Source organism: Pelodiscus sinensis, chromosome 12, assembly GCF_052426305.1.
Source record: "Pelodiscus sinensis isolate ZL-2025 chromosome 12, ASM5242630v1, whole genome shotgun sequence".
NCBI lineage: Eukaryota > Metazoa > Chordata > Testudines > Trionychidae > Pelodiscus > Pelodiscus sinensis.
This window is the reverse complement of record NC_143063.1, coordinates 12,933,048-12,959,843: the sequence shown is the minus strand read 5'-3', so window position 1 is coordinate 12,959,843 and position 26,796 is coordinate 12,933,048. Positions and strand designations below refer to the sequence as shown.

The 26,796-nt window shown below is 45.5% G+C and overlaps 2 protein-coding genes across 3 annotated transcripts in view; both read right to left on the bottom strand.

Annotated features, from left to right (window-relative positions):
* Positions 1-26,796, bottom strand: part of SMPD3 (sphingomyelin phosphodiesterase 3) — a 228,625-nt gene that overhangs the window by 90,669 nt on the left and 111,160 nt on the right. The gene's annotated exons all lie outside the window — the stretch shown is intronic.
* LOC149523704 (uncharacterized) lies at positions 8,901-11,680 on the bottom strand. Its single transcript, XM_089781440.1, has one exon. The coding sequence runs from the start codon at positions 11,264-11,266 to the stop codon at positions 9,041-9,043; it is 2,226 nt and encodes a 741-aa protein (XP_089637566.1). The 5' UTR covers positions 11,267-11,680; the 3' UTR covers positions 8,901-9,040.

The window sequence follows — 26,796 nt, the reverse complement described above, 5'->3', positions numbered from 1 at the left end:
ATTGTGGCTTTTTCTTGGTTATGGTCTGACTACCTAACACTACTTGTCCTTATACACATGCAGACACTTTAATTTATCATAATAATAATAGGTGAGATGGAGAAGGAAAAACTGGCTGCAGCAATGTTCTCTTTATACTATCTTTTCTATCCACTGTACAAAATGTCATGCTTGAATATTCATCAGCTTTGGAATCAGCAGGGGCAATTCTACTATGCTCAATGATCCCAAGGGGGAATGAGAGGTAAATGTCTCACAGACCTGAAGACAGGTCTCTTCTGGATCCTTCTAGAACAGTACAGAAAGAAACTTCAAATGATACTATTAAGCATTTTCACTTGACAGTTTGGAAACGGGTGGATTTTCAAAGACACCCTACTTCTGTTGTTTTTATCTAGGAATTGGACATTTAACTGCTCTTTGTGCCTCTGAAAATCTCCTCCTGAAAGAACAGCTAATGAAAGGGTATGTCTGTGCTGCAAGTGAGAGTGAGACTGTTGTTTTAATCTATCTAGCACAGGTAACCATAGCAGTGCACATATAGTGACATGGGCTGCAGCATGAGCTAGACACCTCAGTATGTACCCAGGGTCCACAGCCTCCTTTTAATTCAGGTGGTCAGCTCACGCTGAAGCCCATACCATGAAATCTACACTGCTTAGTTATCTATGATTACTAAATTAAAGCAGTACACATATACTAACCCTGTGCTACAATCACACCTTCACTTGAAAGTACAGACATACCATAATATTATGCAGATCAGTCTCTAATAGGGTAACATATGAAGTGCCTTTCCTAGAACAAAAGATGCTGTTGGCACTCAATCCATTGAAAACAGAACCTCAAATATAATGTGTGAATTTTTACATTCCTGGAACTCACTGTAAGTGTTAATTCCTCTTTCTCTGTCAGAGGAGACAGTAATTTATATACGGAAATGAGAAATTCCTTCTAGTTTGCAATGGCAGGGAGAGGTGTGCTTTGAACAGTCATACAAAAATAATCCATCAATCTTCTCTAAATTGGCAGAGGTTTCTAATCAGATAAAATGCCAGCTAGTGGCTCATTTTTGCTTTCTGAAGCAGATGGTAGTTGCAAACAAGTAAATTGCAAGAAACCCTCAAATTGTGGAAAAGCCAACCTTCTAAACCCTATTCTTTCTCATTTGTACTAGCCTTCTCTTTTCTTGTAATTTGGAAAGAAAAAAGCACACAATTCATTACAATTCAGCAAGGAAGGGGTGGAGGGAGAACAAACACAACAGGCTGCTGTATAGGGGTAAATTGTGTAAACAGTAAGCACATTTCAGCTCCATCAACAGGGTTTTGTTTTGTAATAAAGTAGCTATTAACAGGGCTTGACAAATTAGGCAATCTACTCGCCCATGGCGAGTAGATTTTAGCTCAGAGGGGCCGCGCAGCACGGTCAGCGCATGCGTAGCACAGTCTGCGCATGCGTAGCGTGCGTTTCCGTGCGGCTGGCGAACAGGGCTTGCTACCGCTTGGCGAGCTCTGGCTATTAAATACATTTTGTGGCATTAACCTAAAATAAGGAAACCCTAAAGCCAAATAACAATACCATGAAAACTATTCTAATATTACCAATACCTGTCCATCACAACCCTCTTTGTTTCACCAGAACAAACTCACCCCATCTCCTTACATTCAGAGGGCCCCTTATTCTGTGTTCCCTGTCTGGTCACTCCCAGGGTAGGCGGAGAAAAAGGCGGGACTTGAGCTACCTTGGGCAGACAACACTTGAACCCTATCCACTAAGCCACCCCACCTCCCTACCCTTCAGAGGGTCCCTTATCCTGCTTTCCAAATGCGGGAGCCAGCTCTATCACAGTTCACACTTTTCTTAACCTAAGCTTTTCAACTCTATCTTACTATATGTCTGTTCACCGGGATAGGGAACTTATGACCCATGTGTCAGATCCGGGCCATTGCTTAATTTCATTTGGCTTTCAGCAAGTCTTCGAGCTGTGAACACCAGGTTGCCCAGCCTATGGATTTTTTTTTCTGTGAGTCAGTGGACAATGATAGAAAAAAAGATTCCCCATCCCTCCTATACAGAGTCCAGTTAAATGCAGTCCTGATCTCAGAGGTGTTTGTATGTGTGTCTCTCCCTCATAGATCATATATCTATATAATAGACTCGGGGTACGTCTACACTTGCTCCCTAGTTGGAGCTAGGGTTGCAAATATAGTCGACCGAAATTGCTAATGAAGCGGGGATTTAAATATCCTGCGCTTCATTAGCATAATCTCGCCTGCGCAGTATTCTGCTCAACAGCTGATTCGAACCAGGAAGTGCACTCCGGGACGTGTTAGTTCAAATCAAACCCCTTGGTTTGAACTAACATTACTCCTCACTTTCTGAGGAAAGCTAACATAATTCTTCAATAATCAACAATGAGTTGTAAAGCCTGGCCATCTTTAGATAGTTTTTTTCAGTTTTACTTATGAGACTCATCCTTCCCACAAAAATGTAAGACCTGTTATTGTGGTTACTAATTACTTGTACTAAAAACACCACATTTGGGAAGTTGCAATTTTATTTATAATTGACTTCAAATTATTAGGTTTCAATGGCAACTGTGAAACTGATTTAGATAAAAACAGTTTTCAAAAGAGAGGAAAAATCTTTCTGAATGACCTTAGAAAGTTAGCAGAGGGATTTTCCAAGGCACAAAAAGGCAGTTAGCAATTCGCACCTTCAAAAATCTCCCCTTTAAGTAGGAAAGGAAGATGATAAGGAAGTCTAAGTTCTTATGATTTTTTCCCCTAGCATTACAAATCAGTGTTGTGTTCCACTACTGTAAAAATACTAACAAATTTACTAATTTTCTTGGAATTAAGAGAAAAGTTCCAGGTACATCACAGGTGGTGGCCAAGCCTGCAGCTAGTGCACTGGCTGGAGTCCTGCCTGCAATACTGGAGGTGTTGGGAAAAGAGGTAGTGCTGGAGACACCAAGGCTTAGTCTGAGGCTAGGTGTACAGAGTGCTTGGTACTGGGAAACCAGGAACGGAGCCTGGTACAGAGCTGAGCCGCCCTCTGGTCACAGAGACTGATGCCTGAGATGTGGAGGAGCTTCATTAGTGGTCACCAGGCGATCACTGTCTACTACAAGATCGGCAGTGCATGTGATGTTGGATGTCCGTGTTCTGATTGGGTCAGGAGTGGCTGTATGACTGGTGCTGATCAGCTGAAGTGTGGTGCCACAACATGGTGTTGAACCGCCAACTCGTGCTTCTCACAGATTCACTGAGGGAAAATATGAGCTGGGGAGAAGTGATAAACAGTGCTATGTTGGGCACCTGTCCCTTGGCCTGGTGCTCAGACCTCCATAAAGAATGGTCCTGAATATAGCCTTCATGTCAGGAGGCATGTGTCTCTGATGATCTATGCCGAAACTCTGGGGAGTCCTGCTTTCTGCCCTCCATGGTCCTGGTGTCCATCAAAGACCGAGCCGGGCTGCGAGCCCTATGACTTCACTTCACATGGGTGAGATTTTGGACATGTCACTGGATAGGGACTACTGGTGCAGCAGGGACAGGTTGGTTCTAGCCACAATATCAGAGGTGTTGAGTACTGCCTGGAGGGCAGCACAAGAGATAACCTGCCCCTTCGCTACAATGGCCATAAATTGAGGTCTCTGCCTCTGGAACATTGGTCACAAAATACAACTGAGTTTAAATCCAAACTGAGTTTAAAGTCGTTGCGAAAGTCATACTTTTTCAACAAGGGCAAGTAGTTTGAAATCCTGAACTATAAAGTTGTGGACACATAAGCCTTGTGAACAAAGAGATTGAGTCTCATACTGTCTGTGATGGGGTGAAGCAACTCCACACGGGACAAAAGTCTCTGGAGTACAGGGAAGGAGAGCTGAGCTTTGGGCACTCTCCTGAGATGGCGGCAGGGGAAACCGCCACAAGCTTCTGACAGGTGCATACTGAGGCCAGCACCCTGGCAGGATGCCCAGAAGCGCCTGACAGCCAGGGGGCCAGGAAAGGGAGGGACAAGGAGTCCAGAGGACGCCGGCGCATGCGCCTCCAAAAGAGAGAGACTGTTGCTAGCGTCTGCGCAGCTGCACGGAGTGACGGCCCACTGGGAAGGGGCAAAGGCAGCTGAGGAAACGGAAGGGCATGAGCAGGAGAGGGAGGGGCTATAAGAAGAGCCCTCCCGACAAGGAAAAAGGGGGATGAGAAGAGGAAGGGGAGGAGCAAAGAGGTAACCCCGAAGAGGGACGGGGAATGCGGTCTAGTAATTGTGCCCCAAAAGCCTTCTTTTTTTCTTTGGGAGTCCAGACCGACGAGTAAGGAGGAGTTGAGGCAGTGACCCAGGACGGGAAGTTAGGAGCCTGCCTCTGGGCTGGCACGTTGTGGCAAATGACCACCACACACCTTAGGGCCCTGGGTCAGGACCTGGAGAGAGGGAGGGCCCAGGTCCCCCTCAAACACCACCTTGCCCCAGAGGAACATGGAATTAAAGGTGCGTAAAGGGCAATTAACTTCTGGGGGGACTAGGAGCCCCATGACACTATCCTTATATGGTGGAGTGGTGCAAAAATGATGTTGCATCACCCACTGGTGTGCAGCTTCCACCACTAAAGAGTCTGAAGTGGGATGAGTAAAGAGAAACTCTGTGGTGTGGTGAGTACTTAGTATTTCATATCAGCTCTCTTGCACATAGGTGGATTTGATGCTGGAGTTTGCCAAATCATGTTGGCTGCTTCCATAATGGCAGGGTTGATGGGGAAGGCAATTTTGGACAATGGTTAGGCTTGGAGCTTGTGCTGAGGTTTGGAGACTTTCTCTGCAGTAATTTTAAATTCAGCTGCAATTCTAAAAAGCTCATTAAAATGCGCAAAGTCATCCACAGCCAAAGGTGGAGGTGGCATTATGGCCTCATCAGGTGAAGATGAGGAATTCATAGGAGGTGATGCATTGGGAGGGGATTCCTTTGTAACCTGAACCTTTTGAGCGGCAGTTGCATAGATGAAGTCGTGAGCAATGTATAAAAACTAGCCTGCTTGTAGGGGCTAGGCTGCAAACTGTGATGTTTCTTATAGGAACCTCAAAGGATCCACTAAGTCCACTGACAGGATGTGGCACTGGAGGAGGCAGCCAATGGTATCCATACCACATGGGAACAGCCCGTCAGTCATAGTGTGGCTTATAATATTTCATTGAATGCTATGGTGTGGAGAGAAAGAAGCCTGTATTCCTTTCATCTTCATTGCTAGAAAACTGTGATGATACCAGGGACAGCACGTGGGAAGTCATCAGTCCAGGCGATACATCGGTGCCAAAAAGTGGTGATTGAGAAGCAGACATCACTGCAATATCAATATTTGGCATGTAAGGCAACAGTGCAGTGAGAATCGGTGCTGGAGTCTGCAGTGTTGGTCTATACAATGCTGATGGCATGGTTGGTGCAGCGACCGCTGATACATTGGTGGTATCAAGTATATAATTGGTGCTGCTAATCTGGTCAGTGCTATCAATGCCAAAGAACAGGCAGATGTCATTGGTAATGTGACTGTCAAGGGTGCCATTGGTACTGTTGGATGCATCGGTGGTGCCAATGGTGGTGGCGGTGCCGTCAGGAGTGGCCCTAGACAAGCTGCCAGCAACTGGCGCCCTATGCGAAAGAAGAAGTTACTCACCCTGTGAAGTAACGATTGTTCTTCGAGATGTGCCCCGTGGGTGCTCCACTCCAGGTGTCGGGTCCCGTCCCGGCGCCGCGAATCGGAGAGCTATCAGAGCCGTGGTCCGCCGGACCGCGCATGCGTGGCTGCCCGAGGCGGCGTTCGCGCCTTTGATGTGTTGTGCGCGGTCCGGCTTGCTCAATTCCTCTCAGCCGCTCCCTGAAACGATAAAATGAAAATACCGGAGCGGGGAGGAAGGGCGGGTCGTGGAGCACCCACGGGGCACATCTCGAAGAACAATCGTTACTTCACAGGGTGAGTAACTTCTTCTTCTTCTTCGAGTGGCCCCGTGGGTGCTCCACTCCAGGTGACTTCAGAGCAGTACTCGAACACTTGAGCGCTCCGGGACTAAGGTTTATGGCTATGCGAAAGTACTGCTGTAGCCACGGAGGAATCGGCAGCAAATTGGTTTACTACAGCGTAATGCCTCATAAAGGTAGAATGCGATGACCATGTAGCTGCTCGACAAATGTCTCGGAAAGGAACACCTCTAAGAAAAGCTGTAGTCGTGGCTACTGCTCTCGTAGAATGGGCCTTAGGAGTACCCGCAAGAGGTTTGTTATGTATAGAGTAGCAGGTTGTAATACACGACACTATTAACCTCGCAATCCGTTGGGAAGTGATGGGTTGTCCCTTGGTTCGATCTGCTAACGACACTATTAGACGGTCCGATTTCCTAAAGTGTCGCGTTCTTTCGATATAAAAGGCTAATGCCCTCCTCACATCGAGCGTGTGCAATCGTGCATCTTCCCTTGAAGTATGAGGCTTGGGATAGAAACAGGGGAGAACAACTGGCTCGTTGATGTGAAAATCCGAACAAATTTTTGGAACAAAAGCTGGATGAGATCTCAACGTTACCGACTCTTTAGTAAACACCGTGTAAGGCGGTGATGACATGAATGCCGCTATTTCACTCACTCTGCGAGCTGATGTAATGGCAAGCAGAAAAAGCAACTTAGTAGTTAGAAGTTGCAACGGTATCGTAGCCAAGGGCTCAAAGGGGGGGCGTGTCAAGGAATCCAGAACAAAGTCTAAATTCCAGGAAGGTGGTGGTGGTCGCCGTGGTGGGTTGAGATTTGTAAGTCCTTTTAGGAACCTCCTTGTGATGGGATGAGCAAATACAGAAAACCCATCCTGACCTTGATGAAAAGCACTAATTGCTGCTAGATGCACTCGCAGCGAGGCTATCGCAAGGCCCGTGTCGTGGAGGTGTAAAATGTAATCAAGTATCTGGGATATTCCTGCGACGTAAGCATCCCTACCATCAGTGCTACACCACGTTTCAAATCTGGCCCACTTGGCGAGGTAGGTCTTTCGAGTGGAATCTTTTCTGCTGTGTACTAATACTTCCTTGACTCTCTGCGAACATGATCGTTCGATTGGATTGAACCAGCGAGCATCCACGCCGTGAGGTGTAATGTTTCGGGTTTCGGATGGGAAAGGGAGCCGTTGTCCTGAGTCAAGAGATCCGGAAGCAGAGGAAGGGTATACGGTGTCCTGATGGACATCTGGTGGAGTACTGAATACCAAGGCTGCCGTGGCCACGCTGGGGCTATGAGAATTACTCGAGCCCTTTCTACAGTGATCTTTTCCAGGATCCTGGGAACTAGGACGATCGGGGGAAAGGCGTATAGCAGCGCCGTTCCCCAATTGTGGAGAAAAGCGTCTCCCAAGGAGCGACGTCCGATCCCTGCCCTGGAGCAATAATAGGGGCACTTGGCATTGGCAGCAGTAGCGAACAGATCTATTGAGGGAAACCCCCATTGGGCGAAAATACCGTGTAGAATGTCCGTGCGAAGTTCCCACTCGTGGTCGTGGGGAAACAGCCTGCTGAGTGAGTCCGCAATAGTATTCTGGACACCCGGCAAATAGGAAGCTGTTAGGATGGTATTGATGCGGGTACACCAGTTCCACAAGTGCATCGCTTCTATACAGAGAGATCGGGATCGAGCCCCTCCCTGTCTGTTTACATAATACATGGTGGCAATATTGTCCGTAAGGATTCTGACAGTCGTGTTCCTTATATGGGACTGAAAATGCTGACATGCATGACGTATTGCTCGTAACTCGAGAATGTTGATATGTAAGAGCATCTCCTGCGGGGACCAGCGACCTTGAACCGTCATGTCGTCCATGTGCGCTCCCCAGCCAGTAAGGGACGCATCTGTTGTTATTTGCTTCGACGGTTGCGGACGGTGAAAAGGAATGCCCGCCATAACATTGGTCGGCTTGGTCCACCACTGTAGGGATTGTTGTACATGTGACGGTATCGCCACCACCTTGTGAATGCTGTCCTTCATCGGAGTGTATACTGTACTCAGCCAGTGTTGAAGGCAGCGAAAATGTAACCTTGCGTTTTGAACAATAGTTGTTGAGGCGGCCATGTGTCCCAGTAGTTGTAACGGTACTCTGACGGGGATCGTTGGAGCATACGTCAGGGTGTGAACAAGATCTTGAATGGCGGCAAAACGTTCGGCAGGTAAATAAGCGCGCGCTGTTCTCGAATCGAGCCTCGCTCCTATGAAGACCAGATCTTGTGTAGGTTCTGGCGAGGATTTCTGTATGTTTATGAGTAGACCCAGAGAGTGAAAAACCTGAGAGGCTGTTGTCACCATGTGTTTGGCCTCTGAATATGTTTGACCTCTTAGGAGGCAATCGTCCAAGTATGGGAAAATTGTCACTCCCAGTCTGCGCAAGTGGGCAGCCACTACCGCTAAAGTTTTGGTGAAAACTCTGGGTGCACATGCCAAGCCGAAGGGTAGTACTTTGTACTGGAAATGTTCTTGACTTAGCTGGAAGCGGAGAAAACGCCTGTGTGCCACATGGATCGCTATGTGGAAATAGGCGTCTTGGAGGTCGAGGACTGCAAACCAGTCTCCCTTGTTCAACGACGGAATGATGGCATTTAGGGTCACCATCTTGAAGCGATGTTTCCTGAGGTAGCGGTTTAGCTTGCGTAGGTCCAAAATGGGTCTCCACCCTCCTGTCTTCTTTGGGGTAAGGAAGTACCGGGAATAAAAACCTTTTCCCTGGAACTGACTTGGTACCCTCTCTATAGCACCGATATTCAGTAGGCGCTGAACTTCCTGTTTCAGCAAATGTTCGTGAGAGGGGTCCCTGAAAAGGGACGGGGTAGGAGGGGTGGTGGGGGGAATGGATAGAAAGGGGATGGAGAGACCAAATTGTACCACCTCCAGAACCCACTTGTCCGTGGTGATACTGGACCAGTGAGGGAGGTACTGTTTTAATCGATGGTGAAACATGTGTAAAGAGTCCTGTGGTACGTTGAACGTGGGGGTCGTGCTTGCATCCTCGACGGGAAAGTCAAATTTGCTGCTTAGGTGCAGGTTGATTGGATGAACGGTTCGTTTGAGATCTTTTACGTTGAGGACGCTGCCGGAAGCGCTGATTGTTTTGGGGACGTGATTGATTCTTATTGAATGCATAATCGTACCTCCGTTGGTAAGGATAGTAACGTTTACGTTTATAGGGAGGTGTGTACATTCCCAAGGTACGTAAAGTGGTACGGGAGTCTTTGCCAGAATGAAGAACTTCGTCGGTGTTACTAGCGAAAAGCTTCTGTTTATCAAAGGGTAGATCTTCTACTTTATTCTGAAGCTCCCGTGGAGTTCCAGCAGATAATAACCAGGAAGACCGCCTCATTGCGACCCCCGTAGCTGTGGCCCGTGCAGCTGTGTCGGCCACATCCATGGCCATCTGCAAAGTAGTATTACAGGCTATATATCCTTCTTGGACTATGGCTTTCAGTAAGGGTTTCTTGGCATCAGGTAGATATTGTAGTAGCTCTGTAAGCTTTGAGTAATTATCAAAATTGTGGTTAGAAAGGTGGGCTGTATAATTTGCGATTCGTAACAATAACGTAGCCGAAGAGTAAACCTTTCTTCCAAACACATCCAATTTTTTATTATCCTTGTCTTGGAATGTATTCTTATATTGAGGAGCCTTAGCCCTCCGCTGTACCGCCTCAACTACAAGAGAGTTGGGTTGGGGGTGGTTGAAAAGGAAATCCAGTCCTTTAGCAGGTACGAAATACTTTCTATCAACCCTCTTACTAGTTGGGGCAGCCGATGTAGGGGTTTGCCATATTTCGTCTGCCACTTCCATGATGGCCTCATCGATAGGGAGGGCGATTCTTGCCCGTTGTTGCTGTCGCAAATTCTTTAAGAGACGATGTTTCTTCATGGGAACGTCTGTTAACTGTATTTCCTGTGTGTTTGCAACCCTTTTGAATAGGTCCTGGAAGTGCTTCAGGTCATCCAAGGGAGAGGCATCATCTGGAATCATTGCTTCATCCGGTGACGACGAAGGACAGTCAGTTGGAGAAACGTGTGGCCGAGGATCTTCTGTCTCGGACAGTTGGCCCTCTTCTGGTTCTGAGTGATCCTGATGGATGGTTAAGCTTTCTGATGGAGGTGATGAAAACAATCTTTGTGGACGCTCTGGTAAGTGCTGCGCACTGGGTGATAGACAGTTACGTGAAGAACTCCTATAAGATAGGGTAGCGCGACCAGGGTGGGGGCGATCATATTCAGCCCTATGGTAGCGATCATAGTAACGGTCAGAACGTGCTGGTGAAGAGTATCTGGAGGATCTTGAACTGCGAATATAGTAGATCCGTCGTGGCGACCGCCTAGGTGATCTATGCCTTGATGAACTCCTTGGGGAGCGAGAACGTGATGGGGGGCGTCTTGTTTCTATATAGACCGTGTCCCCATGGGAAGGTCCTCTTAGCACTTGATAAGATGGGGAAAGACTATAGTCCCGGTGCCTTCGGTACCTGGGTGGAGAAGGAGACGGTCCTGGAGAGAAGGTAGGCGATGGGGAAAGCGCCCTGTAAGTTTCTCTCTCTGCGGCTTTGCAATGCAGTGAAGCCTTGTCAATTTCTCCTGCTGGTGGAGAGCTCGGTGCCGCACGCGGCTGTAATGCCTCTGTATCGCCACATGGGGGCAGCGTTGACCGTGCCGACGAAGAGCCCGGTGCCGGCAGATCAGCCAGCGGTGCCGCCTGAGAGACTTGGCGGCTCGGCACCGAGGGGTTTAAAATCTCCGCCGCCGGCGCCGCTTGGGCGGCAGTTGGCGGTGCCGGCTTTCGCGCTCCTGCCGATGCTGGTTTCTGCGCGGTTTTTGGAGCCGGTGCCGGTCTCGTCTGACCAGGAGCCCGTTTCTGCCCTGGGACTGCTGACCCAGATGCCTCGTCAGGGCATCTTGTTTTAGTGGTGTCTGGCAGCGATCGAGCTGGGGACGCCTTAGTCTTTTTTGTAACGGCTGTCCCGGGAGACGTTGCCCGCCGTTTCTGGGCTGCTATGCCAGAGGCGGGTATGGCATCGGACTCCAGCGCCTTGCCATAAAGAATAAGTTTGAGGCGCAAGTCTCGGTCCTTACGAGCCCTTGCCGTTAACTTGCTACAGTGAGTGCACTTCTGGGGGACATGCGTCTCACCCAGGCACCTCACACAAGAATCATGACCGTCTGATATCGGCATAGGGTCCTGACAGACGGAGCATTTTTTAAAACCGGGGGATCCCGGCATAGTGAATTAAGGAGGAGGGAGAAATTGAGTACTCTCCTCCACTTGTCCCCTCAACTGGCTGTGAGATCCAGTCCGTTTTTCTTCTTCTTCTTCTTTTTTTTTTTTTTTTTTTAAGTAAAAACCAACAAGAACTAATTAACTAATCAGGCTCTGAACTATTTACAAATGTGAAGGCTTCTTTGAAAAAGCTGTTGCGAAGTGAAACTGACAAGTAGGAGCTCTCGTCCGCGACCGAGGGCGGCTGAGAGGAACTGAGCAAGCCGGACCGCGCACAACACATCAAAGGCGCGAACGCCGCCTCGGGCAGCCACGCATGCGCGGTCCGGCGGACCACGGCTCTGATAGCTCTCCGATTCGCGGCGCCGGGACGGGACCCGACACCTGGAGTGGAGCACCCACGGGGCCACTCGAAGAAGAACATGCGATCAGCGTGCAATTGGTGCCCTTGCCTCCAAACCCCTCAATGGCCATTTAATTTGGTGCCCTAGGAAACCGTCTAGTTCGCACCTATGGATGGGCCGCCACTGGGTACCGTTGCTATCATTGGTACTGATGATGCATCTGGCAGTAGTAATGTACTCATTGGCATCGTAATGGCTACTGATGCAGCTTTAGGGCGCTGTTTAGACCCTTTGCAAATGAAGCCAGACATAGCCGATGCTGCTGTAATGTCTATGGTGCCCAGAGCATCATAAGTACTGATGTGTGACTTCTGTGCCAATGGTCTAGATGGAGACCGTTTCTCTGAGGAGGGCTCATGATAAAGCATTGAGGAACTTCTCCTCTTTGGTGCCTTTTTGCCCGAGAAGCAACTGGGGTTATCATACCTCCCTATGTTGTGATTCTTGGTCCCAGGCAGGCTGCATATTCTTCTCCAGAAGAATTTGCTTTAAACAGAGGTCTTGTCCCTGAGAGTCCTGGTCTTGAGTTTCGCACAGTGAGGACAATCCTTAGATGAATGATGTTCTCCCAGACATTTGATGTGTTGTGAATGACTGTCAGAAATCAGCATTGCCTCTCTGCAGAGAGGCACAGTGTTTAAAGCTGGGAGAATCAGGCATGATGAAAAAAAAATTTTTTTGTTAAAGACTTAGCAACAACTAACTAACTAACTTAGTAATTAACAATAACAACAATAACTAACTAAGAACTATGAAAACTACTTCAGAAACGTCACAGAAGCGGAGAACTGCGGAGCTCTGTCTCAGGCCGATGGCAGCTGAGAAGGAACTCAAGGGCTCAGGCTGTGGATGCTTGGTGCCTACCGGCACGTCATGCATCGGTTAATGCTGTGCATGCACAGCCCACACAGGGACTGCTTCAAAATTTCCAATCCAGCCACTGTGAAGGCACCAAGACCATCTGTGGGAGTATCCATGGGGACCTCTTAAAGAAGAATCCTTAGCTACCAGCTCATCACCAATTCAGCTTAAAACCAGCGCCCAGTCTTTTGCAACTCTATTTTAAGGATCAGAGTCCTCTGTGGACTATTGGATCAGAAAGAAGTCCATGAGCCCGTTTAAAACCAAGCTATTTATCCAAAACTGCTCTCCTTGGAGAATTCAGTTGGAATTGGTGTAGGCATACCAATCAGGGCACAGGAGGAATAAGGAGAAGTTTGCCTTCTCTGAAGGTGTTACAGCCTGAGTTAATTTGCCTAATCACCCTCTGCTGTTATTCCATGGAAGAACATTTCCAGAATAGCACATGTAATGCTTTTTTTAATACAACAAACTCCAAAGATGTTGAAACTTATTCAGTGAGGTTTAAGTTTAATCTTAATTCCATATCGTCTGTCCAGAATAAATACAGATCAGTCTGTCACAAGACTGAAGCAAATTTAAGGAAGCTTTTACAATCATGAAGGACAAGTTTGAACTGGATTATGAAATGAATGGGAGAACACAAGTTTTTGTGCAAAGATAGGTCTGGTTTGAAAAGACAACACAAACTGAGTAGGAAACTATGTGGTATGCTATTGATTGTTTTTGATGACAACAGCAATATATATTGGTGATGATGACAATCAGACAAGAAGGGACACTGGAAATACATACCACAGAAATTTAAAAGCACATAGTATGGTAGATACAGGCTCTATGCTTAAGGGAGCTAATAACGGAAAAGCTGTACTTTCATCTTGGAAGCTCTAGTCACAGAGATCTACAGCACTGGCATGAACATTCAAATGGATACCTTTGAGACCAGACCAACCGCAGCACAGGGGCAGACTGGTCGGGCGGGATACCAGGAATTTCCCAGTGGGCCGTCCTCCGAAGGGCCGGCCAAAGAGCCGAAGGGCCGCCTGGTGTCTGCTGGAGGAGAAGGGGGATTGTGAAGGGGTGCCGCAGCCCCGCACTTTAAATTCCCCAGTGCCGGCCATGTACGGAGCATGATGGGGCCAAGGGAGTGCCTGCGAGGCGTGCTCAACCGCCGCACAACAGCTGGGAGTGAAGATGCCCAGATGTGGCATGACGTCACGGCCCGTGACTTTAAAACCACCCAGCCCAGAGTTGCACCGCGCGACACAGACTCCAGTGCCGCAAACTGGAAGGTAGAAGGTGGGGGAGGGGACGGGAAGGTGGAAAAATAGAGGGAACAGGTGGGATTGGAAGGGGCTTGTGCTGAGGGCAGGAGGGCAGGTCAGGAGAAGAAAGGGGAAGGCAACAAGGGACAGGGTGGAGGAGAGACAAATGCTAATGGTGGCTAATGGGGGTCAAAGAGTAAATTTAAAAAAAATTCTTTGATGTGAAAAAGTGGGCTGTTCTCAACCCATTTCCCGGGCCTATTTTGATTGCCAGTCTGCCCCTGCTGCAGCATAATGCTATTTTTAACATCTTTGACCAAAATCCCTAATGTTTGTATTTGATCAGCATCAACATCCAGTGCAATCATAGCCCCTTCCTGAGTTTCAATTTTCTCCCTCTCTTTCTTCATAAATCAAGGCTATTTTAGTAACATTCAATCTCTAAGTACATCTTTCAGGATTTAAATCCAAAAGCAGCTCAGTGGACTAGGATTAGCACACCAGCACCCTAATGGATCCAGCTGTAAACTCCAGACTCTGCTCCTTATTCAACAAATAAATCCACTGATAGAAAGGTCAAGTGACAGGTTTCTCCTGCAACATCCCAGCAGTAAATGGAATGGATAAACAGTAATGACAGCTAAGGAGAGGTCATATGTTTATTATGCTGGATGTTTTAATATGCTTTTTATTTTTAGAATACACTTAAAGTTAATATTTATAAGGTGCACTTTCAATCAGGTGGTTAATTTCCGCATTGAGGCAATCTGATGTGTTTTAATTCAATGGCAGAGCTTCACTGTGCATCAGAATACAAAGTTCATTTCCTGTTTAGTGGGAGGCAGATGGAGAGAATAGAGTTACCTTTTAAATCAGGTTTTCATCTGTTCTGTCTGAACAATGCATAGTATGAGATGAAAGTGTCTTTAGCTTGGTTTGTGCTAGTTCAGGATTAAAAGCTTTGTGTTAGCCACAGACCTGCTTATTACTGCTCAGAGGATGAAATTTTTAAGGTTTAATCTTGGTGAATAGACAATTATATTGTATGTTGCCTTAACTTTGCTGTCATGTCTCATGTCAACCTGTTTCCATGCTATCTAGCTCTTGCTTAGCCAGATAAATTCACACCCCATGAAGCGTGATGTGTACGTTTTTAAAAATGTTGTTACTTAAACTTTTATTCCCTACTTAGTCCATTTGACAGCAAGAACAAAGGACTTCTAAAAACAAATGAACAAAAACTAGCATGTTTAGAATAAACTCAAAAAATTCAGTAACAAAGAAAGAAAACAAACTCATCACTGATAAAGTTTCCAGAGGACACAAAAATGGGAGGAGCGTATTGATTCAGAGTGATCTGGATTGCTCGGTCAACTAGGTGCAAGTAAACAATATGCATTTTAATATTGCTGCCTGTACATGTACACATCTTAGAACAATATAGGTCATATGTACAGGAGGGAAGACTCTATACTGGGAAGCAGTGACTTAAAAAAACTAGAGGATCATAGGGAATAACCAGCTGAACATGAACTGCCAGTGTGAGGTTATGATGAAAAGAGACAACGTGATCTTAGGATGCACAAACAGGGAAATCTCAATTCAAGGAAGAGATATTGTTTTACCTCTAATTTACTGTGATCTCCACCAGAACACTGTGTCCAATTCTGGTGCCCAAAATTTAAACAGGATATAGATGAATTGGAAAAAGTTCAGAGAAGAGCCAAGCGAACGATTAAAGGATTAGAGAACATGCCTTACGAGAGTTCAATATATTTATCTTAACAATGAAATAGTTAAGGGGTGATTTTATTGCAGTCCGTAAGTATCTAAATTGGGAACAAATATTTAACAATGGATTCTTCAACCTAACAGAGAAAGGTATTATTATAGCCAATGGTTGGAAGTTATAGCTAGACAAATCTAGATTGAAAAAGATGCAGAATTTTTTAATTGTGAGAGTAAACCACCACCAGAGCAATTTACTAAGGGTTGTGGGTATTCTCTATTACTGACAATTTTAAAATCAAGATCAAAGGTTTTCTAAAAGATCTACACTAAAAATTATTTCAGGCAAGTTATATGGCCTATGTTTTATGAAAGGTCAAACTAGACGATCACAAAGATTCCTTCTAGCTTGGAAAACTGTTGAATTTATTGTTATTTCCTTGCCTTCAGTGGCAGTTTCATCTTAGTATTGGCCTATTTAGCTCTTGGAGAATATGAGTCACAACGACAAAGGGAGTCCAAGCTGGAAGTAAAGTTAGAACCTATAGCTTCTTGTTTCTCAAGGATAAATGTGCCACAATGTTGCTGACTAACTGACATTTTCATAATGGTAAATGCTAACAGTAAGAAATAGGTGGGAGGGTGCCCATAGTATATTAAAAACAACAAGTAATACTGTGGCACATTAGAGACTAAAAAAATTTAGTATCATGAGCTTTTGTGGGCAAAACCCATCTGAAGATGTGGGTTTTGCCCATGAAAGCTCATAAATTCAAATTAAGATACTCAACTTCTACTACGTTAATTGCATAGCTTAAGTAGAAGTATCTTAACTCAAATTTTGGTTCCAGCCACACTACGAGATGTCAAAGGTGCACATATTTCCTTCAACTTCCCTTACTCCTTGTAGAAGCAAGACTACCGGCATTGACAAGAGCACTCTCTCAGTTCAAATTAGCATGTGTTCACTAGACCAGCTAATTTTAACTCTGAAAGATCAACTGTGGCTGCTTCAGTGTTATCTGCAGTGCAGACATGGCCTAAGGTACCAAAAGACTACTCATTGTTTTTAAAGTTACAGACTAACACCGCTACCCCTCTGAGACATAGTATATTAAACATTTATGATGAGTGCCCCAGAAGATAAAACTTACATTCTATGAGAAGCTAAATGGTAGTTAGCTGAGGTGAAATGAACTTGATCAAGCTTTGCCCCAAAAATCTAAGAGCTGTGCTCAGCCTATCAAGGAACAGAAAAATGTGTTGCGATCAATCACAAACAACATACACAGATCAAATCTCAACCATAGCTAACCACGGTAAATTGAATTTGTAAATAATTTTGGATAATTTGATCTGTTCAAGGAAATTCCATGAATAGAAAAAAGGCAAATTTTTTTCAATAAGTTATTACTCCAAACTATTCTCTCAGCTTCTTTAATAGCAACTTGCTGTGAAGGTGTGTGGCTTATAAGATCTTTTGCAAATCAGGTGTATGGTTCTTTAGCTTCAGTGGTTAAATCATTCTGTTACGTAGGTAAATTTCATTTTTCATACTGAAAAATTGCAACTTTTAACATGTATTGATTAAATTTGGCTTTACGTACATAAGTAGTGTTAGTGAAGCAAATCGGGCTAGCCCATGAGTGAGATGACTCATTGGCTCTGCATGTCAAGATCACTTTGCACTGTAATGCAGCCACTCTGTATTATATGTATTTAGCATATGCATAATTGTCTGGCCAAATGCCAGATTTAGAAGTGCACACTAACAAATTCATCTTAAAAGGTATTTGTATAATAAAAATATGATAAGATGATATAGTATCAAGATTTCATTAGTGAATGTGGGTGTGGAACATTATCCTTAAGTGGCAAAGCAAAAAGATGAGCTATGAGTCATTTGTCATGACCCACATCACCATGTATTCTGTGTATCCCAGTTTCCTAAAACAACTTTTCAATATATTTTTTAAAACTTGGGATTATTTTTGTATCCCTCAGTTGGTAACTGAAGTGATTCTATATAGCAACATTATTTAGGAATAACTGGTTATTTCAAAATAATAAAGTGTGCATCTACGCCACAAGCCATTATTTTGAAATAATGGTGAGCTGGAGGACACCTTACTCTAACTCCTGCAACCTTCATTTCATGAGGAGTCAGGGAAGTTAAAAGGAAGAGTGTTCTTCCTTTGACTTCCTGCTGTGTAGACAGCACCAAAAGTTGAATGTATCTATTTTGGCTTCAGCTATGCAACTGACATAGCAGAAGTTGCGTATCTTAATTCAACTTTTGCCCTGCAGTGTAGACATGCCTTAAGACAGCAAGCTTTATAAAGACTTCAGCTATGCAGATATGGAGGAAAAAATTACATTTCTGAAACTCTAAAAATGACATTAGATAGCTTTTTGTACAAAGTAATGTGATAATATAAAGTGTAGTATCTCAGACTTTTCCAGACATGAATGTGAATGCAGGCTCCTGTTGAAAAGAGGTATATAACCCAATGATATAAAGTTTCTGTCCATCTAGATTCACAGGCTATTGAACTTTAAAATCATGACACTTTGGGTCTAGAAACCCTGTCACTGGCCTAGTAATCAACAGAGCTGGGTGAAATATATTGGGAAACAGTACTTTGTCTGAAAAATGCATCTTTCAAGGCATTGAAACTATTTGTGAATTTTTATATTTTTTGACAAATTTATAGAAAACCATCCTGAAACCAACAAACATTAGTGACATTTCTGAAATTTAATATTAAGGAATCAATATAACAAAATGCTTTTTTGACAAGAGCTAGTTTAGTGTTTTTATTTTGTTGAAAAAAAAAAAACAGAAATAAATCAGTTTTCATTCAAAAGGAACCTAATTCCTTCCCTTTAGTTTTTGGTTTGGTCAGGAAAAAAAAGTATCATTTTTTTGCACAGCAATAACTGCCAATCCTGGGCCTGAGCTACTTCTGATACTGGGTTTTTTCATGTATTTTGGGCACATCCAGCAAATATTTTGGAAGTTGACTAAAATAAAACCACAAAAAAAGTCTGGAGATGATCAGGGTTTTCATATATTAGGATAGGTGACAGGGAAATACTTCAGTGGATACAGGACAGATGAGGCAGTCAAAAGTGTAAAATAAATGCATCGCATGACTTTCTGCTTTATCACCTGTATACTATTTCCATGTATGTATATGTTTAAACTTTGTATTAACAATGTAATCTGTTACACGACTCTCTTACTGAGAAAGTACCTGTGAATTAAATGTACCTTTCAATGGTTCTTCCTGGAATATAAAAACTTCCATCCACAACATTTACATTCAAGCAAAAACAATACTAACAAGAAAGACTTGACAATGGAGATGCTGTCCTTTATAGTTTTTGACTGGATTATTATTTATAACCTTTATTTTTGTGATAGGTCATCTTTAAACGCTTATAATACACTCAGCTGCATGTTCCAGATCTTTAGCCATCTTAATTTTCTAGCCTGTGATGTATGTCTAAAGGCAAACTAGCTCTTTGCTGTATTGCATGTATAGGTTCAGTATATCCCTTAAATTCTATGCAGGAAGTATCTACAGTGAACTTGAAAACCATTTAATTAGCTTTTAGATTGGATTTGATATTGGCTTCATTTTACATGTAGATGTAAATTAAAGATACTCTCTGTTGTGTATTGAATAGCATTTTGAGTGTCATGGACTAGAAAAAAAATCTCATGAAGGACATTATTTAAATTATTATTAGCATTTAGTAAATTAGCATTTAATATTCATTCTACTCCATTGTTTTATGGCTCTGAATTAATGTAACTGAAGGGTAAAACTATTGTAATTTAGAGATTTTTCAATTAGCTGTTACTTTGCCAAAGACATTTCTAATTAATCTAACAAAGACTAGTATTTTTTGCAGTTGCCTGGGCTTTATGAAGCTTTCATTCTTCATGGATATCTTCCAACTCAGGTTTTACACTATACAATACAATTGCTAGAATGACTGAAAAAGCTTTAGAAAAAAAAACCGCCACAAAGAATTTCCACTTACATAACCAGTCTCTCTGATTTCCAGGTATGTTCAAGTAAACATACTTGTCATATATAGTAAACAAGAAGATTTACCCACCATTGCTCAGATCCTTAAGTCAATTAATTTTTTTAAAAAATAAAATGAGACTGTACATGCTTCATTTAAATCACTGCTTTGGGGCAGGGCTGGTGATGAGGGGTTCAGTTTGCAGGCTTTCCCCGGAGAGAGGACTACCTCAGCCTTCTCTCACCGCAGCACCTTGGGGACAGGTGGGAAGTGTCTCTCCATGGCTGATGCAGCTCCTGTGGGCACAGTGGGGGGAGGAGTGCATGTCTTCCAGCTGGGGGAGGTCCAGATTCACCTGCCCCCTGTGATCCCCAGCCAGAGTGAGGAATGCTGCAAACAGTGCACCTTCTCCTCACACCCTAAGGAAAGGGAACAGCCAGCAATGACCCCATACAAATGGGGGAAAGTAGTTTCAGCTCTGCTGCCCTCCTTAAAGAGCACCTGGGTGTGGGGGGTGGGAAGCTCAGGTTTAGGTCAGTACTAGACAGGGGCAGGGGGACACAACTCCAAGCCAGCCCTTTTCACATGCCTGGTGATTCTGTCTCTTTACTGAATGGTTCTAGGAGAAGCAATCCCATTGCAGCTACATCCCATTTTCTTGCCACAACCAAACCCTTACCTTGCTTCAAGTTATGACTAGAAGCATTGCCTGGGTCCTTCAGGGCAGGGGGCTGGTCATGTGGGGGTTCAGGAGTCAGGGTTGAGGTTGAGGAGGGCCTTAGGACAGATGGCTGGGGATGGGGGGAATGCAGGAATGAGAGGTGGGCAGTAAGGAGGGGCTCAGGGAAAGGGGTTCAGAAAACAGGGCAGGGGCTTCGACCAAGGGGACACTCGGGGGAGAAGAATCAACTCAGGAGGAGGGGCAAAAGGGCAGGGCAGGGCAGGGGGTGGGGAGGGCCATCAGCTTCTCCCCTGAACAGCCCTGGGTGACAGGGACAGCACACTGTGCCCTCTGGCTTCTCCTTGAGTGGGTGTAGGTCTGTGCACCCTACTTGCTGGCTGGTGCCTGGGATGTCAAGGGCTGTGCACCCTGGTCCTGATCTTGGGCCCCATAGGCCATTCCTGACAGTCTAGGGTGGAGGACTGCACAGACTGGTCAGAAGTCAGGAGTGCTTTGCAGTATGGCAACACTGCGGGGTGGGGTGGTGGGTGGGGGGAGGCATCAGACATTCTCTAATATATATTAGAAACAATCATTTATATCTGTATTTAGCATATATCATCCTTCTGCTCCAGCTCCTCCCTCTCCCCTGCCCATGTCCCCCAAAGACACTTACAACATATAGTTACAATTAGTGTATAGGATGGTCATAACCATTATTTATACAAGCTTTGCTCATGACTAATCTGCCTCTTATTCTGATCCAGATTCTGCCCAGTCCACATGCCAGTGTGGTGATAGGAAGAGAAAACAGGAGGCCTTACTACCCCTTGCACTGTCTGCTTAAATGTTAGAGTCCAGTACAGAGCAGACAGTTCTGTCCTTAATACCTTGGAAGGACAAAGAAAAGGGACCCAAAGAGGGAAAAGGGAGCAGAGAGAAAGCCATGTAATGCTGCCACCCCTACTGGCTGAAAAGAAAGAATGATGTGCAACTGGAAGCTGGCTGTGCCCCCGGAAACGTTTAGTATTGGATGTACACCGCTGGCATGTAGATCTTCTGGAGGGTGCCCAGAGGAAAATCCTGCTTTACTAATACTGCCCTGTGCAGAGGAGCTCTGCACTTTATCCCACTCTGAGATGTGCCTAACAAATCCAATCTAGTCCACAGAATCAAACAGGTTTGTTTGCGAAGCTCTCACTGTAAAGTAGGGTAAACGCGCTCACTGAAGAATAGGGTATTTTGCCACTGTCACCAACAGAGCATTTAATTTACATGGATTAGAAGGCATAAAACTACATTATTCCCTTTCTTACTCTGTTTCTACTTTAACAGTAGAAACAATAAAAATTGCTGTTTAAAAATGACTCTTTTCATATAATTCACCATCTGTTAACGAGATACGTATTATTTGCTGTATGGAATGGAGCCCTTCATGGTCTCTTAGATGTGCTTATGCGACTTTTGCATTGCATGGTGTCATACTACACTCTATTTACTTATTTCTTTAGATAAGCAATTCTTAAACTATGGGGTGGGTCTCGCAAAGGAGGTGCAAGCTATGTGCTTTTTTTAAGTGGTCTGGCTATCCAACCTGGGTGACAGACTCATGCAGAAAGGCTCTGCATACTCAGGAGGTAGAAATGTGAATCAAGGAAACAGACAGAGCCCTTCTTCCCCCTCACATTTCCTCACCAGGGCTGTGTCCAGACTCCATGCCTCCGTCGACGGAGGCATGTAGATTAGCCAGATCGGAAGAGGGAAATGAAGCCGCGATTAAAATAATCGCGGCTTCATTTAAATTTAAATGGCTGCCCCGATCTGCCGATCAGCTGTTTGTCGGCAGATCGGGAGAGTCTGGACGCGATGCCCCGACAAAGAAGCCTTTCTTCATCGACACAGGTAAGCCTCGTGAAACCAGGTTTACCTGTGTCGATGAAGAAAGGCTTCTTTGTCGGGGCATCACGTCCAGACTCTCCCGATCTGCCGACAAACAGCTGATCGGCAGATCGGGGCAGCCATTTAAATTTAAATGAAGCCGCGATTATTTTAATCGCGGCTTCATTTCCCTCTTCCGATCTGGCTAATCTACATGCCTCCGTCGACGGAGGCATGGAGTCTGGACACAGCCCAGGAGTGCAGAAGTCAGGGTGGCAATGGGACACTAAGTATGCTGTGAGAAGTGATATTGATTAATATAAATTTTCACACTGACTCTGATATGTCTCTGCCTTCAGAGCTGGGTGGCAGTATACGGTCTTGGGGGGGCGGGATATAATCGACTACAGACACAAAGAAGTGGCACTTCAATCAAATCAGTTTGAGGACCGGCACTTTAGATTTATCTCTGAAGCGGAAATCTGCTATTTGTTTGGTATAGTCTAGCTGCTGTCTCTTGTCCAGTACTCAGAATGTAAGCTCTCTGTGGCCAGGACTGTCTTTTTACTCTGCTTTTGTCCAGCATCTAGTACTGGAGGTAAGGTTGCCAGATGGTTTCAACAAAAATACTGGACACACTTGACATTACATCACAATCTATATTACATCTTATTTAGAAAATACCAGACATCTATATTTTCTCAATTTGTTTCCCGAACAGAAAGCTCAAATACTGCACTGTGCGGTTCAAAACTGGACACCTGCCAATCCTAACTGGAGGTCCTGATCCATAACTAGGGCTCCTAAACACTATGGGTATGTCTACATTGCGAAGTTAATTTGAAATAACAGCTGTTATTTCAAATGAACTTTAATAGCATCTATACATGCAAACCGCTATTTCAAAATTAATTTGAAATAGCGGAATGCTTAATTTGAATTTGGTAAACCTCATTCTATGAGGAGTAATGCCAAATTCGAAATAGCTATTTCAAATTTAGTGCTGTGTAGACACTTAATTCAAAATAGGGGGCCTCCAGCTCTTCCCAGGGCTCTGGGCACAACCAGGAAAACGTACTCTTCTCTCCTCCAGCCCCAGAGCCATTAAAGGGGTAGACCCTGGCCACAGTGCTTGTGCCAGCTCCAAGCCTGCCAGCCCAGAGCCCCTGACCCAGTGGCCCCAAAACATGAGCCAGCAAGCCACTGGCAGCCAGCCCTCCACCACTCCGCAGGACAGTCTGTCAGCTCCCAAGAGCCTACCAGGGGCTGGAGAAGGTGGGCACCTTCCTGGTCCAGGGTGGAGATCATGGACCTTAATCAGGGTTGGGGGGATGCCCCCAACGTCCATGATCTCCACACTAGATGGAGGAATGTGGCTGTCTATGGCAGGATAGCTGCCAGCCTGGCCACCAAAGGCCACATGCGAACCCAGGAGCAGGTCTGCATGAAAATCAAGTTGCTGCAGTGAGATCTCCAACCCTGAGCCCTGAGATTCCCCTCCCTCTTCTTCCCCTTGCTGCCCCCTTCCAGCTCCCTTCTCCCATGTTTCCCCTTTCCCTCTCCCACCTCCTTTTCCCAGTCTCCCCAGAGGTTCCTCCCTTCCAGTTTTGTTCAATAAACCCAGTTTCTATTTTTGAACATACGTGTCTTTTGTTTGACATCGGGAAGGGGGGCTAGGAAGGGGTAAGTGGAAGGACGTGAGGGAGGAATGGGGCACTGACAGTCCCTCGATGGACCCCCCGGATGGCAGCCTGAAGCAAGTGCAGCCTGATGATGGCAACGACACCACGAGATGCACCGGTGTGCTCAGGGGCAGCTCTAGCTCCATGTGGCTGAGTGCCGTGGTGTCCCGAGTGTGGGCACTCCTGAGACAGGACTTCTTTGCTGTCTGTCCCTCATTGAGGTAGACAAGCAAGCAGGGAACCGTGAGAACTGTCTGTCCGGGGTCGGGGTAGAGTCCCTTTAAGCATGGAGCTCAGTTAGCCTCAGGCAGCAGCGCCACACACTAAGTCCTAACCTGATGCCCTGCCTGCACTGGTTCCAGCCAACCTTAACTTCGGTTCAGGGTCCATTCAGTGTGGACATGCTATTTCGAAATAGATTTTGTGTGTAGGTGCGTTAATTCGAATTAGCTTAATTCGAATTAACTATTTCGAATTAAGTTAACTCGAATTAACACTGTAGTGTAGACATACCCTATGATAATGATAGAAATGTAGCCGTGTTAGTTTGGGGTAGTTGAAGCAAAATGCAGGACAATGTAGCACTTTAAAGACTAACAAGATGGTTTATTAGATGATGAGCTTTCGTGGGCCAGACCCACTTCCTCAGATCAAATAGTGGAAGAAAGTAGTCACAACCATATATACCAAAGAATACAATTAAAAAAATGAACAAATATGAAAAGGACAAATCACATTGCAGAACAGAAGGGGGATGCGGGGGGGGGGGGGGAGCGGGAGGAAGGAAGGTAAGTGTCTGTGAATTGCTGATATTAAAGGTAGGGAGAGTGGGATGTTTGTGAGTTAATGGTATTACAGGTGATAATTGGGGAAACTGTCTTGGTAATGGGTGAGAAAGTTCAAATTCTTGTTAAGTCCTTGTTGGCAAGTGTCGAATTTTAACTTGCCAACAAGGACTTAACAAGAATTTGAACTTTCTCACCCATTACCAAGACAGTTTCCCCAATTATCACCTGTAATACCATTAACTCACAAACATCCCACTCTCCCTACCTTTAATATCAGCAATTCACAGACACTTACCTTCCTTCCTCCCCCTCCCCCCCCCGCATCCCTCTTCTGTTCTGCAATGTGATTTGTCCTTTTCCTATGATAATATGACTAATGAATAAGAAGTTACTTATTGCGCAACATCATTTACACTTATGGGCCTGTCTTAAGCTACACACACACACACACACACTACACAACAAAAATATAAGTGCACTTTAGAGTAGGTTGTGACCACAATCCAAAAGGTCCCTGACTACAGCAAAGTAAAGGCAGCTCCACTATGTAAGGCTTCACTTACCCCCTTTGCAGCCACTACTAATGAGGCTATGTGAATGCATAATAAATGAGGACAGGATTTGGCTTCATGTGCTTGATTGTTTGTCAGAATGACTGGGTTGCAGATAAGATTAGAGTCAGAATCCAATCTCTCCCTTTCTTACTCAGACATCCTGTAATATCTTACATGGATGAAGGATTTCTTCACCCTGTTTTTTGTGGTGTAGAGTTCCCTCACGTGGAGCATGTGTGTAGGGTGTGGGAAATGACAGAAAGACAGAATTAATACAGAACACTAATATGCCAGTTGCAGTATATAATTTACCCAGGGGCTTACTCTAGCAAATTCTTCACTATGTCCAGTGGAAAGGTACCCTCTCCCCACTTACTGAGCAGCGCTTAATTTCACAGCATTCATCTCTTCTTGGTTACAGCCTAAGGAACAGTGTTGGCATGGTAACTGCAGGCTGTGTGGCCGCCTCTCCCCAAAAACAGCCATATGACTATTTTCTGTTAGCTTCAGGATTAGGTAAATACTGATTTATAGCAGTGGCTGGTGGTGGAGGAGGAGATGCTATTAACCCAGCAGGAGAGAGCAACACAAGCACAACTGGCAACAGATTGTAGAGAAATTCAAATAAAACTTGAACTAGAAAAATCATACATGGTTGTTATTAGGGATGTGAGATATTGTGTATTGTAGCGCAACAATTTTAAGCGGTTACATGGTTACTAAAATTCTCCCCAGGGGGCAGGGCTACCAGCCAGTGTGCTCCCAGCTCCTGGCCCCACTCCCTGTAGGGTTACCAGGTAGACACTGCCAAAAAAACCTTACACACTTGATCATGGGCGGGGGGTGGAGGGGTGCCCAGGAAGCAGAGCTGGTGGGGGGGAGGGTTTGGAGGCCGCAGGGCTAGGCTAGAGGAGTGAGGGAATGGGAAGTAGAGCTGGGGGGGGGGGGACCCATGGGGCTGGCAGGGAGGAATGGGGGGGCTGGGAGGAAGGGGGGCTGGGAAGCAGAGCTGGGGAGGGTCGGGGGCCATGGGGCTGGACGGGAGGAGGGGGGGTCCCGGAGTAAGGGGACGGGAAGTGGAGCTGGGGGGTGGGGTGCAGCCACTGGCTGCAGCCAGAGTCCAAGGGGCTGTGCCCCCCCGCAGGCACTACCTTGAGTTGCTCGTAGAAGCTGGGCAGGGGCTGGGAGCCACCCTCCCCTCCCCACCAGCTTCTGCATGCAACCAGAGGCTCCCAGCTGAGAGGTGGGTCCGCGATTGGCTCTGGTTGTGTGCAGAAGCCGGGTGGGGGGGTGATTGGGAGTGGATGCGACCAGAGGCTCCTAGTGCCAATCATAGCCCTGCCTCCCAGTCACTCCCCCGCCCCCGCAGGCTTCCATCTGGCACCCAGATGGGAATTCAGAAAATACCGGACATTGCACATGTCTGATATTTTCTGAATTTTTCTACTGGACAGATGGTGCAAATACCGGACTGCCCAGTAGAAAACCAGACACCTGGCAACCCTAACTCCCAGGTAAAATGCAGGACAATGTAGCACTTTAAAGACTAACAAGATGGTTTATTAGATGATGAGCTTTCGTGGGCCAGACCCACTTCCTCAGATCAAATAGTGGAAGAAAGTAGTCACAACCATATATACCAAAGGATACAATTAAAAAAATGAACAAATA

Coding starts and splice junctions, on each gene's coding strand:
- LOC149523704 (XM_089781440.1), bottom strand. CDS start 11,266: ATGCCGGGATCCCCCGGTTTTAAAAAATGCTCCGTCTGTCAGGACCCT.